The sequence below is a fragment of the Hippocampus zosterae genome, chromosome 18, assembly GCF_025434085.1.
Source record: "Hippocampus zosterae strain Florida chromosome 18, ASM2543408v3, whole genome shotgun sequence".
Lineage (NCBI taxonomy): Eukaryota > Metazoa > Chordata > Actinopteri > Syngnathiformes > Syngnathidae > Hippocampus > Hippocampus zosterae.
The window spans coordinates 3,511,045-3,527,138 of NC_067468.1; the positions used below are offsets into that span (position 1 = coordinate 3,511,045).

A 16,094-nucleotide genomic window follows, 5' to 3' on the forward strand; every position below is an offset into this window, starting at 1 on the left:
AGTTGAGGAAGACGGCTCTATACATTCAAAGCCATCCATAACCTTGCGCCCTTTATCTGTCAGATCTTCTTCAAATCTACATTCCCTCTCGCTCACTCAGGTCCTCATCCTCCCTCCACTTTTTTCTACCCTCTGCCCATCTCAGTACAATGGGGTGCAGAGCCTTCAGTCGCTCTGCCCCCAAACTCTGGAACTCACTTCCTCCCAACATTCGTAATATTGACTCTCTTTCCATATTCAAAACCGACCTATTCAGACTTGCATACCCACCTCAAATCTTTCTTTCTTTGTTTATTTTATCTGTGTTTTACTATTGCTCTTGGTTGTACAGTGTCCTTGAGTGTAATGAAAGGCGCTTGCAAATGTGATGTATTATTATTATTATTACTGCCATCTGCTGCATACTATCAGAATGAATGTGCCATTGCGTTACATCAAAATTTTTATTTTAATTTATCTCACGCTGAATAATAAACTTTTCAACCATTTTTTTGTAATTGGAAAAAAAGAAGGACTTACAGTATTACGTTCTGTGACAATAATTAGAAGACTCCCCGCACGATTTGTGTACTGGAGGAACAACCATTGTCCACCACATGCTTCCGTTGTCAAATTGTGAACGTTTTGTCGTCGATTTCAAGTTCTCCTTTTAAAAGCTTCCTTCCCGTCATATTAACAAACCAAATTGCCACCCTTGATGGAATTTATTACGCCAACCAGCGAGTCACATACACGGTGGATATGTTACACCGATGATTGGTAAAGCAAAAAGCTCAGAACGAGGCACATTTTGAGCTAGCATGTGATGTTTTGCTTTAGTTAAACATTCATGCGAAGCTACAGTGCCATGGTTATATTTATCCCACAAATATGAGTATATAACATTTTCTGTTTCCCCAGCCAGCGACATTGTCTAAAAACGCGGCAGTCATGCTTCGGGTGGATTTTTGGTGGTCGTGAAAAACTCCGTGGAGGTGAGACGTTACTTGAACGTCACACAATCTCATAGTTGTGATTTTATAAATTATTTTGAATACCTACACTTCACACGGCCGAAACAACATTGAAAGTTGTTTTTACAAACACACACACACATTTCTTAGTCGTTTAGGCAATATTATGAGGTATTTCCCCCCCCCCCCCCCCGCCCTAACCCCCTCCCCGCTCAATTGGAGTCACTGCTCTATACAACACCAAATAAAGAGGTAAAATTAGAAATCAATTTAAAAATGGTGCATTTTGTTGGGAGAAGACTTTTAGTAAGTCTTGGGCTGTTACATGTGCTTCCAACGGTGGCTGTTTGGGACCTTGTGATAATAATTACAAAAACAAAAGGGATTTCACAGTGATCCATGATGTATACTACTTAAATACAGAACACAAGCATCAGATGTTCTAATAACATACCTGGGCTAAATCAGACAGGCGGAAAAGATACACTGGTACGTTTCTGTAAATAATTTTTTATTATGAAACATAATCAACAATGATTTGCCTGAATCCAAGGGTGAAGATTGGTGATTAAATTCAGTTACCGGGCGGTGCCTTGCAATCATTTCACACTACAACTTTCATAAGAATTGCTCCAAAACAAAAAGAACACACATGAAGAAAGCTGCATTTATTGACAACTAGAGCATGCAATTTTCCAAAATACAATGAAAAATGACTAAGAAGTATCCATGGTCTGCACATTTTCCTCAATCAGATCCAGGTTCAATGGCGTCACCAATTTTGTCAAGACAGCCGTGGTTCCCCTTTTGTACTTGTAGTCACCAGTTCTAAGAGGGGGGCGGAACATATAAACCAATTATATACAGTAACATAAACAGAACTTCCATTCAAGTAATAAAATAGTATTTAAAGATATGACTTTTCAGAGAAGTTTTGTCAACTGCATTTATTTACAAATATTAGTTTAAAAAAAATCTGAAATGCAAGTAAACTTTTCAAGATGAATCACTTCAGAAATTGCCCTCCTGTTTTCTCTAGCACATCGGGTTTTCAAAATAATACTAATAAAATATAAAAGGAATAATATAGTATGTAATAGAGCAATATATTTGGTATGAATAAATGGGTAGGTCCAGCAACATGTGGATTTCATCCTGAAACATCATAGCTATAAAGGCCAATGCATAGTAAAATCCGTTATTGTGCAAGCTTTTATAGATAATACTTAAAAACGGAAATTTAAAATATCTCAAAATCCTGGTATGCTAGAAACATTTTTAAAAAATTTCAAATCAGTGTCAAATATACGTTTGGTAACACGTTAAGTCACCTTTAATTAAAATTTGCAGTTGACCAGTGTTATATTAATATTAATATGCCACCATCAAACTAGGTCTGGGGTGCCCAAGTAAGGCCCTCGAAAGCCCCTATTTAACCTATTTTATATGCTTCCTTCCTCCAAGACACCCGATTCAAATGATCAGGATCATTATTAGGTGTCTGCAAAGCTTGCTGATAAGATCATATGAAGGGCTCTCGAGGATCTGACTTGGACACTCCTGTACTAGGTGAATGTTACAAAACACACAACCATTGAAACATGACAACATAACTAGCACAAACCTTAAGAGTGCACAGAAAATGTGAAAGAAAAATTGAATGCAGATAACTTTCAGAAAGGAATAAAAACAGAGCTAAACACTTTTTTTTCCTAACCTGGAACCTTTCTTGTTGGCCTCATCATGGGGTCTGATGTAGTCCACCTTTTCGTTGGTGATCACACACAGATCTATGTTGCTGCCGGAACCCAGATCATTGAATATTCCTGCTGCGATGGCATCACGCACCAGCACCTTGGCCTCCTCTTCCTAGAAATTAAATGCATTAGATCAGCAATATACACACACGAAAAGTAGTTCGCCATTTGATTGGCATAATCAACATTTGTTTTATTTGTTTGACTTACCGACATGCCAGGTTTGTATCTGTCTTCAAAAACTGATATGGCAGCCAGGGATCCAGAACCTTGTAGAAAGAACAAGGGAGGTGGTTGAAGGGAAAGAGAGAGCATTGAAATTGCGACATGAAACTTTTTTGAAACAGAACCCCCCCAAAAATCAAAACAATAAAACTATGATCATCACATATTCAGACTATTTTTTTTAACTAGGTTCACAGTGACACATGAAAATTTAGGGCAAGCAGAAAAATTGGCGGTGCACATGAATCCCAAATTGACAAGACAGTTCGACACAGAAGTCATCGAATGAATCCCGTGTTCTTCCATCATGGTTTGGTTTGGGGCTGCCACAAAAAAAGGACAAAATCCAACTGCAATGGACAGTTAGGACTGCGGAAAAAATCGTTGGCACCACTCTTGAGGACTTGCACACCGCAAGAACCAAGACAAGGGCATGGAAAATCCTATAGCCGATAGAATGCCGACCCCCCCCCCCCCCCGCCCCCGACACACACACACCCTGCCCACCACCTTTTCCAGCTACTGCCCTCAGGCAAGCGCTCTCGATCCATGCGCACCAAAGCCAGCAGACATTCAATAAGATTCTTCCCTTGAGCCATCAAGTCCCTAAACAATAACCCAGCGGCTCTTTGAAATTTTGCAGGCCCCATTACCGCAATAATCATTGTAGCTCCAGCTCTGTACTTACTTGAACCATTGTCACTAAGATATACAGTACCAGACACTTTAAAACGCTCAAAGACTTGTGTACAATTGCACACTTAAAGTTGCCCTACAATGACTGCAACTGGTCACATTAAAATGGTTCAATGATTATCCGCACAACTGTTAATAGTATTGGATTCTACCACTAATCACTTTAGCTCTGCTTAATACTTTGTCTCACAGCTGTCATTGGGTGGTACTACTGCACAACGGTACCCTTACATGACGGAATGTCTTTCCACACTTATTTGTCATGTCCTCGTTTGTCGTAGTTGCTTGACATCAATGATACTTGTGTAGCGTGTACTACCGGAGACAAATTTCTGTGTGTGTTCTACATACTTGGACAATAAAGATGATTCTGATTCTCAGATTTTATAGAAGTGGTTTTTAATCTGATGTACAGTTTCAAAAAAATGTCAAATTCCAAAGTGCCTTTACCCCAACGTTATCAAATCTGCGAGAGCCCTTTAAAACTCCTTGCAGCTCCAGTTATTTTCGAAATGATTAATGCTATACCTCAAGTGCTCTGTGACTGTTGCCAATTTCAACATTTTTTTGGGTGAGGAGGGGGGGGGGGACAGGATGAAATTTAGATGTTTTTAATTTAATTCATTGTTTAATCAGAGGTTTAAGGTGGTGAGCTGAGTTCAGGCAAGATAAATGTCAGTTTTGTACATTTGAGAGAAGCCGAATACTTTCTGAGAATATCGGCAACAAAACCATAAAACCTGATAACTGTCCATTTCTTCTACTCAAAAGCTGTGGTGATCTCAAATAAACTATGCAACATCTTCTAGGAATCTGTTAGTCCTCAATCACATCAAAGCCTCACATGCAAACTGGGCAAGACCCTCCTCCATACCTACCTGCCAAAGAACGTATTTGTTTCGAGTACAGTTGACAAAACTGCAAATTAAAAAAAATAAAAATCTCCTTTTCCAAATGATAGCGATCAATGATCAATGACATTTTCTCCCGATTTCTGATCACTTGATAGGCTAAATGTAAGTCCAGTATTTATTTAAAACATTGAAAATAATAGAACTAACAAATCTTCCCACATACGCTTTGTTGTTAGACGCGAAAGAGGAGAGAATCAAAGTTTCCTTTCGCTAGTGGTTCAGAGACGTCATAAAAAATATTCATTATTTTGGCACAATTTAGCAATTAATTGGCAAGTGAAATAGAACCTGCATCTGAAAAAGGGGGCATATTCTGGTTTCTGTTGTGAAACTTACCCATAGTGACATACGGAAGCTTGTCCGTCGAGCCATAAGGGTAGATGCTGTAAAGATGAGGACCCTTACAGTCCACTCCACCAAGAACCAGAGCAGCACCAATGTAGCCTTGATACCTGAAATTAAAAAAAAAGGCTCAAAAACCTATCCATGTATTTGTGGGTATTGATTTAAAACAGAGTTGAGGGTATTGGAAAAAAATCATAAAGCCAATACAGTACATATACCTAAAGAGCATTTGCTTGAACATGCGGTTCGCAGTTGCCACGCGTGGCAGTCTGCCTGTGGACAGGGCGTGTAGCTCCAGATTGGAGGAAATGATCTGAGTGGTCATTTCTGTGTCTGCGGCTGTTCCTGCTCCACAACAGCTGTATCATAAAATTAGACAACAAGATGACAATTTGTTTCAGATGTAACAGACCAAGGCGAAAGACACGTCAAAAGGTCCAATAGCATCAAAACGCAACGTTCTCAGCACAACATAGGCCAAACCGAGTCCATAACTTAAGGATGTGTACACGATTGACATCTATGCCTTTTGTTGGTGATCACACAATCGCCGATTAAATGTAAAAGGCACAAAAACATGCCAATCGGGTTGTCCTGTGACATAGATGCAATCTATGAATTGGAGTACCCACCCACTAAATTCTAGAAAAATGGTTAAAAAGTTGCATGTGCATCATATTCCAGAGCTGAAACAAAATGCGTTGTATCATCTGCCAAACTCAGACTTGAGGACTTGCTTAAATTTATTTACCAGTATGTGGAAATCCCCAAGCAGAATGGTCACCAAAACTGTCCTGTCTTGTGCATATTTTGCGTTTGTGTTGGGGGCAAAACACAGGCGTTGCGGATGTACACACATACCTCATTATCAATATTTTAAAGGTATTGATAATGATTATAATTTGTTTAAATAAATTTATTTCCACAATGATTCAGAGGGAATGTCCCACACTTGTGTCACATTTGTGAATGAAATCCAGTGAGGTGTACTACACTTCCTGCGCCTCAACTAAATACACAAAGACCACCTGCGTTGCATCATAATCTTGCTAAAATCACTTACTAAATATTGGGCGAGATGTAATGTATCTTGGAGCAGTTCTTGTCCGCCACTACCATCCCCTCGGTGGCTCTAGTGTCAGCTCCAAGGACAACACCATCCTTAAAAAGAGAATGTCAATATTTTAAAATTCAGTTAACCCAACTTAAATTTACAGAGGTGGGAGTGGGGCTATTCATGTAGCATGAACGGTGGTGCACATTCATTTTGTGTGTAGTTCCAACGAGAACCTGGAGTAGTTTCATTCACGCTTTCATTATTTTTGTGTGTGCCTAAAAACAATTTGAGATAGGAAAAGAGAGGATTGAGGATATTCAAAAAGAAAAAACAACTAAATTACGAAATTAATTGGTTATGGAAGAAAACTTTGCAAGTAGAGACACGTTTTCCATGTAAATGCCCTAATTTGCTCCAAACCTCAGCAAAATTCAGACATGTTTTCTAAAGCATAGAAATGCATCAAAACGTGCAACAAATACATGTTACAATTAGATTATTGCACAACAAATGAGAAGTGTGGATAATGAAAAACAACAACAACAAAAAAAGAACAAAGTAAAGAATGAAAATGACGGTCATTTCACTTTAAACTGCGTCCTCATCATTTTTTGCCCTCTTTTAGTTCATGTTGTCGCTCAGAAGTGGTTTTTGCCTGGCATTTTGCAAAGAACTCATCCATGGACGTTTTCTTCTGTCTGCTTCCTGCATCCATCCATCCATCCATCCATCCATCCATCATCTACCGCTTATCCGGGGCCGGGTCGCGGGGGCAACAGCTTTAGCAGGGAAGCCCAGACTTCCCTCTCCCTAGCTACTTCTTCCAGCTCTCCCCGGGGGATCCCGAGGCGTTCCCAGGCCAGCTGGGTGACATAGTCTCTCCAGCGTGTCCTGGGTCTTCCTCTGGGTCTCCTCCCGGTGGGACATGACCGGAACACCTCACCGGGGAGGCGCTCAGGAGGCATCCGAATCAGATGCCCAAGCCACCTCATCTGGCTCCTCTCGATGTGGAGGAGAAGCGGCTCGACTCTGAGCCGCTCCCGGATGTCCGAGCTTCTAACCTTATCTCTAAGGGAGAGCCCGGACACCCTGCGAAGAAAACTCATTTCAGCCGCTTGTATCCGGGATCTCGTTCTTTCGGTCACGACCCATAGCTCGTGACCATAGGTGAGGGTTGGGACGTAGATCGACCGGTAAATTGAGAGCTTCGCCTTTTGGCTCAGCTCCTTCTTCACCACGACAGACCGATACAACGTCCGCAGTGCTTCCTGCAATCCTTCGAAAATACCCAAGGCAAACATCAGCATATGAGGGATAGCCAACTGTTGAACATTTTTTCTGGGTGACTCACATTTAAGTAAAACTATCGAAACACCTCATGGCCATAGGGGCAAATGACGAGGACACTGCATAGACACATTATTTTCTATTTATCTACACACGTAGACACATTCGGTAGAGGTCCCTTAGCCAATGGGATGCCAGGATGATGCTCGTTAGTAGCCAATGGCAGAGCAGCTAGAAGTATGTTGTGTTCAAGAAACTCTGAGCTGCGATTAGCAGGCCATACTACATTTTTTGCCTTTTCTATCTTGCTACAAATGAAATTTCATAAGAGGCAATATCTTCCTGTTGACGAATTTCGTAACTTGAAAATTTCATATGAGGAAACGTTCGTAAGTAGAGGTACCACTTTACTGTAAAATCCCATGTATAACACGCCCCTCTCACAAATCTACCTAAACGAGTATTTTTTTTCCTCTGTACCCCGTATAGTACGGTACCCTGATTTGCTGGTATCAATTCTTATTATCTGGTCCCATGTGTGCAAGTTCATGTTTTTATAACATGGTCTTTTTAGCCAGTCTTGGAGGTTTAAATTTGCCCCCTTTCTCACTGTTTTGGTCAAGCTCCTGTTTTGAGACTGCCAGGAAGGTGTGCCGAGAAAGGAAAAAAATCGTCATTAACCGGGTCAAGTGTGACTTCTCGGTCCATCGCTGACAGACGCCCGTCTTGCTGATGACTGACAGAAACACGCCATCTGTCTTGTCTCTTTTTTTTGGGGAGGGGAGGGGGCTGAATACAAGCAGTGTTGCTTCCAATTACGATAGGGTTGTTCCTATCAGTGTTTGAAGCTGCCAATACCCGTCATTCATGAGTACGAGTGTCTGACACTAATCACATGGATTTGGAATAAAATTTTCCATTTTAAAGCTATAGCTACCGATTTTTCTTGAATAATCCATAAATCTTTTTTATTAATCACTTGGATTAAAAAAAGTAATACATTTCTATCCCTTTAATAAAGGATATCTTATATACTTATATACTTATTATTCAAAAACCGAACATTGCAGAAAATGCACCCATTTGGGTGTTTTGGCTGATGGAGGTGCCTCACCTCCGAGCAATTGGACAATTTGATAACAAAGGAGTCTGCGCTCAGCGTAACAACGTGCGGTTTGTCATTTTCATGCTGGGGCAATGGACTAATTTATCATGTTTAGGAATTACTCTGTTGGTCTGTCATATGACATAAAATAGGGGGAAATGTTATTTTCCCAAAGTTAAAGAAGCCATTTGCAAATATTCATGATGAAGCAGGGGTGCATAGATATGTGATAGCAAGTTGGTATGAAGGGGAATCCATAGCGTTTCTTTGCCCCTTTTATTTTGAACACTCGAACCTATCGTATCATTTCCTGAATCAGTCACATGGTACACCCCCTTCACGGGGCTTCAAACGTCACCACTGACGACGCCATTAACACGCGCTTCGACTCCCCATTCATGAACCACTCATCTAGATTACTCGGCACACGCTTCAGGGATTCGACCCGTGGAGCACATCACGAGTAGACACACACAGACACACACACTAATGTGTGCTCTTTATTTTTATTCCAATAGTGCATAAGTATGAGCAAACACTTATTTGCCACTTCATATAGTCTGTGTAGAAAGAAACGAAGGGAAAGAAATTGCTAAATTTACGATCAGCATTTACTTTCAATTGCATCAATTTCTTGGATAATGTCTTTTATTTTGCTTTCTCTGTCTTTCATTTTGATCACTTTTACCCTCTTTTCCAGCATCAGAGCTCTTCTCGTCTTAGCAGCTAGACATCCAAAGGTCCGTTTTGTAGCCATTTTAGCAATGCAACGTTCTTGCAACGTCTGAAACTAACAACAAATACTTCCTGGTCTACTGCGCATGTGTAAACTTGTGTGGTGGTTGCTGTTGCTGTTTCCGAAAAAAAGCAGTAGAGGTCGCAATTGGATTAGACTTCGTTGTAGTGAATCTCGTTGTGAGGCAAGAGCAGAGAAAAGGATTCGGTATAACGCAACAGGGTTTTTGGTGTTGTATGGGGGCAGGAAAGAGGGAATTGTGTTAATGCATGAAGATTTTTTTCACACAAGGGGGTATTTTTGCCCATGTAGGTTTCGTTGTAGAGGAGGTTCACTGTATCAAAAGTTTGAGGTGAGTGGAACAAAGCGAGATGCTTGTGCTAATGCTAGCTCTCGGTCTGTTATCATAAAGGAGAAACTAGTATCAGCCCATGCCAATTCAAATGTATGCCTTAGCCCACCAGTACCTCGTAAATACAGTTACCATAGATGCGGATGGGAAATTGGACAAAAACAATGTTTGAAAGGAAATATAAATGTGGACTTTAAGTAATTGCTGACTGACACACACACACAGGTCAATTATTGTGGGGTATTTTTCTCACCTTGAACACAACACCACAGATAGTAGTTCCGGTTTTACGAGCAGCCGGTAAATGACAGCCTGCTTCATTTGCTTTGTCTTCCAGGAAGCCATTTCTACAAAATAAAATAAGAATCGCTTCAAAAACCATATCAAATGAAATATTTCAAAATAGACATGAGGGGTTAGTTTGATAGAATCATCTAAATATAGTTAGGTTTACTTTAGATTAATTGACTTGATGATTGACTTTGTGTTTAGAAAGTCGAAACTTACTGCAGCTGCAGTGTTTCTTACATATCCTGTGGCATGAAATGAATTTTGGTAGCCACTTATAAAATGTGGTGCCATCCTGTCAATATTCAACTGAAAAAAATGAGGAAAAGAAAGGGAAAAACGGAATGCACCCGTTCCTGGATTGTGGGGAGAAGAGGTATGGACCTGTCCATCCATCCATCCATCCATCATCTACCGCTTATCCGGGGCCGGGTCGCGGGGGCAACAGCTTTAGCAGGGAAGCCCAGACTTCCCTCTCCCTAGCTACTTCTTCCAGCTCTCCCCGGGGATCCCGAGTCGTTCCTAGGCAAGCTGGGTGACATAGTCTCTCCAGCGTGCCCTGGGTCTTCCTCGGGGTCTCCTCCCGGTGGGACATGACCGGAACACCTCACCGGGGAGGCGCTCAGGAGGCATCCGAATCAGATGCCCAAGCCACCTCATCTGGCTCCTCTCGATGTGGAGGAGAAGCGGCTCGACTCTGAGCCCCTCCCGGATGACTGAGCTTCTCACCTTATCTCTAAGGGAGAGCCCGGACACCCTGCGGAGAAAACTCATTTCAGCCGCTTGTATCCGGGATCTCGTTCTTTCGGTCACGACCCATAGCTCGTGACCATAGGTGAGGGTTGGGATGTAGATCGACCGGTAAATTGAGAGCTTCGCCTTTTGGCTCAGCTCCTTCTTCACCACGACAGACCGATACAACGTCCGCATCACAGCAGACGCTGCACCGATCCGCCTGTCGATCTCCCGCTCCCTCCTACCCCCACTCGTGAACAAGACCCCAAGATACTTGAACTCCTCCACTTGGGGTTAGATCTCCTCCCAGACCCGGAGGGGGCACTCCACCCTTTTCCGACTGAGGACCATGGTTTCAGATTTGGAGGTGCTGATTTTCATCCCAACCGCTTCACACTCGGCTGCGAAACGCTCCAGTGAGAGTTGGAGAGCCCCGTTTGAAGGAGCCAACAGCACCACATCATCTGCAAAAAGCAGGGATGCAATACTGAGGCCCCCATAACGGACCCCCTCAACGCTTCGGCTGCGCCTAGAAATTCTGTCCATAAAAGTTATGAACAGAATCGGCGACAAAGGGCAGCCTTGGCGGAGTCCTACCTCCACTGGAAACGATTCCGACTTACTGCCGGCAATGCGAACCAAACTCTGACATCGGTGGTATAGTGACCGAACAGCCCGTATCAGGGGGTTCGGTATCCCATACCCACGAAGCACCCCCCACAAAACTCCCCGAGGGACACGGTCAAACGCCTTCTCCAAGTCCACAAAACACATGTAGACTGGTTGGGCGAATTCCCACATACCCTCGAGAACCCTGCTAAGGGTGTAGAGCTGGTCCACTGTTCCACGGCCGGGACGAAAACCACACTGCTCCTCCTCAATCTGAGGCTCGACTTCCTGACGGACCCTCTTCTCCAGCACCCCTGAATAGACCTTATCAGGGAGGCTGAGGAGTCTGATCCCTCTGTAGTTGGAACACACCCTCCGGTCCCCCTTTTTAAAAAAGGGACTACCACCCTGGTCAGCCAATCCAGAGGCACTCTCCCTGTTGACCACGCGATGTTGCAGAGGCGTGCCAACCAGGCAGGACAGCCCCACAACATCCAGAGCCTGGAGGAACTCCGGGCGGATCTCATCCACCCCCGGGGCCTTGCCACCGAGGAGCTTTTTAACCACATCGGTGACTTCAACCACAGAGATAGGAGAGCCCACCTCAGAGTCAGGCTCTGCTTCCTCCAAGGAAGGCGTGTTGGTGGAGTTGAGGAGGTCTTCGAAGTATTCTGCCCACTGGTTCACAACGTCCCGAGTTGAAGTCAGCAGCGCCGCATCCCCACTGTACACAGTGTTAGTTGTGCACTGCTTCCCCCTCCTGAGACGTCGGATGGTGGACCAGAATTTCCTCGAAGCTGTTCGGAAGTCGGCTTCCATGGCCTCACCGAACTCTTCCCACGCTCTGGTTTTTGCCTCGGCGACCACCGAAGCCGCGGCCCGCTTGGCCAATCGATACCCGTCAGCTGCCTCTGGGGTCCCACAGGCCATAAAGGCTCGATAGGACTCCTCCTTCAGCTTGACGGCATCCCTTACTGCTGGTGTCCACCAGCGAGTACGGGGGTTGCCGCCACGACAGGCACCAACCACCTTACGGCCACAACTCAGATTGGCCGCCTCAACAATAGAGGCACGGAACATGGTCCACTCGGGCTCAATGTCCCACGCCTCCCCCGGAACATGGGAAAAGCTCTGTCGGAGGTGGGAGTTGAAACTCCTTCTGACAGGGGATTCCGCCAGATGCTCCCAACAAACCCTCACTATACGTTTGGGTCTGCCAGGACGGACCGGCATCTTCCCCCACCATCGGAGCCTACTCACCACCAGGTGGTGATCAGTTGACAGCTCCGCCCCTCTCTTCACCCGAGTGTCCAGAACATGCGGCCGCAAATCCGATGATACAACTACAAAGTCGATCATCGAACTGCGGCCTAGGGTTTCCTGGTGCCAAGTGCACATATGGACACTCTTATGTTTGAACAAGGTGTTCGTTATGGACAATCCGTGACGAGCACAGAAGTCCAATAACAAAACACCACTCGGGTTCTGATCGGGGGGGCGTTCCTCCCAATCACGCCCCTCCAGGTCTCACTGTCATTGCCCACGTGAGCATTGAAGTCCCCCAGCAGAACAAGGGAGTCCCCAGCAGGAGTACTCTCCAGCACACCCTCCAGGGACTCCAAAAAGGGTGGGTATGCTGAGCTGCTGTTTGGTGCATATGCACAAACAACAGTTAGGACCCGTCCACCCACCCGAAGACGGAGGGAGGCAACCCTCTCGTCTACCGGTGTGAACCCCAATGTACAGGCACTGAGCCGGGGGGTAATGAGTATGCCCACACCTGCTCTGCGCCTCTCACCGTGAGCAACTCCAGAGTGGAAGAGAGTCCAACCCCTCTCGAGAGAACTGGTACCAGAACCCAGGCTGTGTGTGGAGGCAAGTCCGACTATATCCAGTCGGAAAATCTCTGCCTCACACACCAGCTCGGGCTCCTTCCCTGCCAGAGAGGTGACATTCCATGTCCCAAGAGCTAGCTTCTGCAGCCGAGGATCGGACCGCCAGGGTCCCCGCTTTTGGCTGCCGCCCAGCTCACATTGCACCCGACCCCTTTGGCCCCTCTCATGGGTGGTGAGCCCATGGGAAGGGGGACCCACGTTGCCTCATGGGTGTAGGCCCGGCCACCAGGCGCTTGCCAACGAGCCCCACCTCCAGGCCTGGCTCCAGAGGGGGGCCCCGGTGACCCGCGTCCGGGCAAGGGAAACCGAGATCCATTTATCGTAATCATCATTGGGGTCTTTGAGCCGTGCTTTGTCTGGCCCCTCACCTAGAACCTGTTTGCCATGGGTGACCCTGCCAGGGGCATAAAGCCCCAGACAACTTAGCTTCTCTGATCATTGGGACACACAAACCCCTCCACCACGGTAAGGTGACGACTCACGGAGGGGGGTATGGACTGTGTTTTGTCGAAAAACAATTTGAGCTCATGAATTTGTATTTTGACACGACGTTGATTAATCAGGTACGAGCTTTGCAGTTATAAAAACAGCTTGAGTTGATATGTTACGTATACAGTACTTTCATTGAAAATTGCATGAACGGAAACAGGAACCATGCACTGCGCATGACTCCGAGAAATATAACAGCAGTTTACAATACAACCAAATTACGTATTCGCGACCAACCTCGTAAATGGCGAAGCACGGCAAAATATCGCTAGCTGTAGAGTTGCCGATCAGGACAAAATAAGCTAATTGAAAGGGCTTTCGAAGACTGTGGCAGCAACATTTTTGGCTACAATGTGAAACTGCTCATGAAAAATTAAAGTTGAACAATAGTCCTCATCCTTATCGTATGGAGCTGATAATGCTATCGGCATTGTTTAGGCAAGAATCTACATTTTTGTCATAAAAAAAACTTCTCGGGTTTGGCAGATTAAATGACCAAAGCAGAATATTTCCTCAACTGACCGATCATTATACATGTATCCCATGTATACCAATTGTTTGGTGTTTTTAATAACGAAAGTCGTACTGCGGCACCACCATGTTCAACGCGCGCACTTAACGTACAGGAAAAGGCTGAGTCATCCCATCGAAAAACAATACAATCGCCACGAAAAAAATGTTAGCAGGCATGAATGGAATAACTGTTTACATAGGCTCTGAGTATTCATTATTAAATCCCGATTCTCAGCCAACAACGCCTACCTTTTACAGTTCTCAAAAGTGAATCCACCGAGGGGTGGCAAGCTAACTGTTAAGGACGCCATCTTGTTGTAACGATGGCCAATGTCTTCTTCTTCGACTTTTCCGTTTTCTTCTTCTTCCTCCTCTTCTTCTTCTTCGGTTGGCAAACCGGTGTTTTTTTTAAAACAAGACTTTATTGATAGAATTACAAATCACAGAAAACATGTCCAGAGTTATCAATACAAATAGTGTATCAATAGAGATTTTTTAAAAAGGAGAGCAAGGGGGTTTTCACAAATAATTTTAATAAAGAACATAAAGCAACAGTCTTAACTGCTTTCTTGTTTTGGGAGTCCAGAATAGAATTCAATTACTGTTTGGTTTCTGCTTCGAAAATTAAGAAAAGAGGGTTTGAGTGACTGAATTTGGATTTGCTAGAATAATTGTTAAATTTATATTAATGACTTTGTTTTTTAACCATCGTTATTGAAGAAGCCAAACAGTTCATTTTCCAGTAAAGAGTAAAGTCAGAGTTAACATATAATCAATCAAGTTGGACATATGACTTTCCAAAACTTATTGGTATACGGGCATTGCCAGAACAGGTGAATCAACGTTTCAGGGGATTTTCCACAAAACAGTCAATACAGATTGATTTATTGAGTTTAAGAAGATAATACTTGGCAGGGGGCGGCGTGGTAGTCCAGTGGTTAGCACGTCGGCTTCACAGTGCAGAGGTACCGGATTTGATTACAGCTCCGGCCTCCCTGTGTGGAGTTTGCATCTTCTCCCCGGGCCTGCGTGGGTTTTCTCCAGGTGCTCCGGTTTCCTCCCACATTCTAAAAACATGCATGGCGGGATGATTGGGCGCTCTAAATTGTCCCTGGTGTGAGTGTGGGCATGGATGGTCGTTTGTCTCTATGTGCCCTGCGATTGGCTGGCCACTGATTCAGGGTGTCCCCCGCCTACTGCCCGAAGACGGCTGGGATAGGCTCCAGCACCCCCGCGACCCTCGTGCGGATCAAGCGGTTCGGAAAATGGATGGATGCTTGGTAGGATAGTACTCAAGTATAATTTAAAAAGAGACATCTCTTACTTTATTTGTCAGAACGCATTCGTATGGAAGAGATTTTTTCCCCAATGTAAATTCTCAACAAAACCAGACCATTAAGAAACAAAATTCGAGGTTGAAAAAATACATTTTCGAAACAATGAACGTATTTTATGGTTACCTCTAACTCAAGTAGTTAGACAGACCTTGGCGATAGAAGTCACTTTTGCGTCCAGACTTGACAAACTGGCTGTTTCAAACCCTTTCAAGACAGTCAAGATTCCAAAAGGAATAGCATTGTTGAACCTACTACTGCGGAAGTCTCTCGCTGTTCATGTGTAGACACCATTGCTGGTGACTACACTATGTTCTAGGCACAAGACTGGAGACGTTTCGTATTTTTCTGTGTTCGCTACCACCGAGTCGCTGAACACCCAACTTGCCTCAATGCATCGTCACTGCCAGAAGCGAACTGCAGAGAAGCTCCACCCCCTTTATTTATATACACCCCATAAGACGGTATCCCTCCACACAAAATGGCACCAAACATGAAGCAATAATGCCAGTGGCATACATCGTCACCCAACAACCCCACTCGATGGTGCCACATACACTAACATTGCATTAGTTACCGAACATATAGGGTCTAAACTTTTCAATTTTTGCCCTTGTAGAAGATTTAGTGAACACATCTTCTACCATAATATCTGATGGACAATACATCAAAACAATTATTTTCAGCAAAACATTGGACCTGATGAAATGGTATTTAATGTCCACATGCTTGCTTCTTTGGCGATACACTGGGTTCTTCGCAAGGCGTATCGTTCCCTGATTGTCCTCGAATATCTTCGTGGAT

General features: G+C 44.2%; 1 protein-coding gene across 1 annotated transcript; it reads right to left on the reverse strand.

The window, feature by feature from the left end:
* Positions 1–1,447: 1,447 nt before the first annotated feature.
* On the reverse strand, positions 1,448–14,366 carry psmb7 (proteasome 20S subunit beta 7). Its single transcript, XM_052050153.1, has 8 exons — positions 14,206–14,366; positions 9,681–9,774; positions 5,954–6,051; positions 5,109–5,249; positions 4,882–4,997; positions 2,921–2,979; positions 2,671–2,822; positions 1,448–1,781 (listed from the first exon to the last, which is right to left on the reverse strand). Exons 1-8 carry the CDS (start codon positions 14,265–14,267, stop codon positions 1,670–1,672), a joined length of 834 nt encoding a protein of 277 aa, XP_051906113.1. The 5' UTR covers positions 14,268–14,366; the 3' UTR covers positions 1,448–1,669.
* Positions 14,367–16,094: the final 1,728 nt, after the last annotated feature.

Excerpts from the sequence above, each read along its gene's own strand:
- psmb7 (XM_052050153.1), bottom strand. The coding sequence starts at position 14,267 with ATGGCGTCCTTAACAGTTAGCTTGCCACCCCTCGGTGGATTCACTTTT. Across the intron at positions 6,052-9,680 it reads TCTGTGGTGTTGTGTTCAAG|GATGGTGTTGTCCTTGGAGC; the intron begins GTGAGAAAAATA and ends TCTCTTTTTAAG. Across the intron at positions 1,782-2,670 it reads GCCAACAAGAAAGGTTCCAG|AACTGGTGACTACAAGTACA; the intron begins GTTAGGAAAAAA and ends CCCCCCTCTTAG.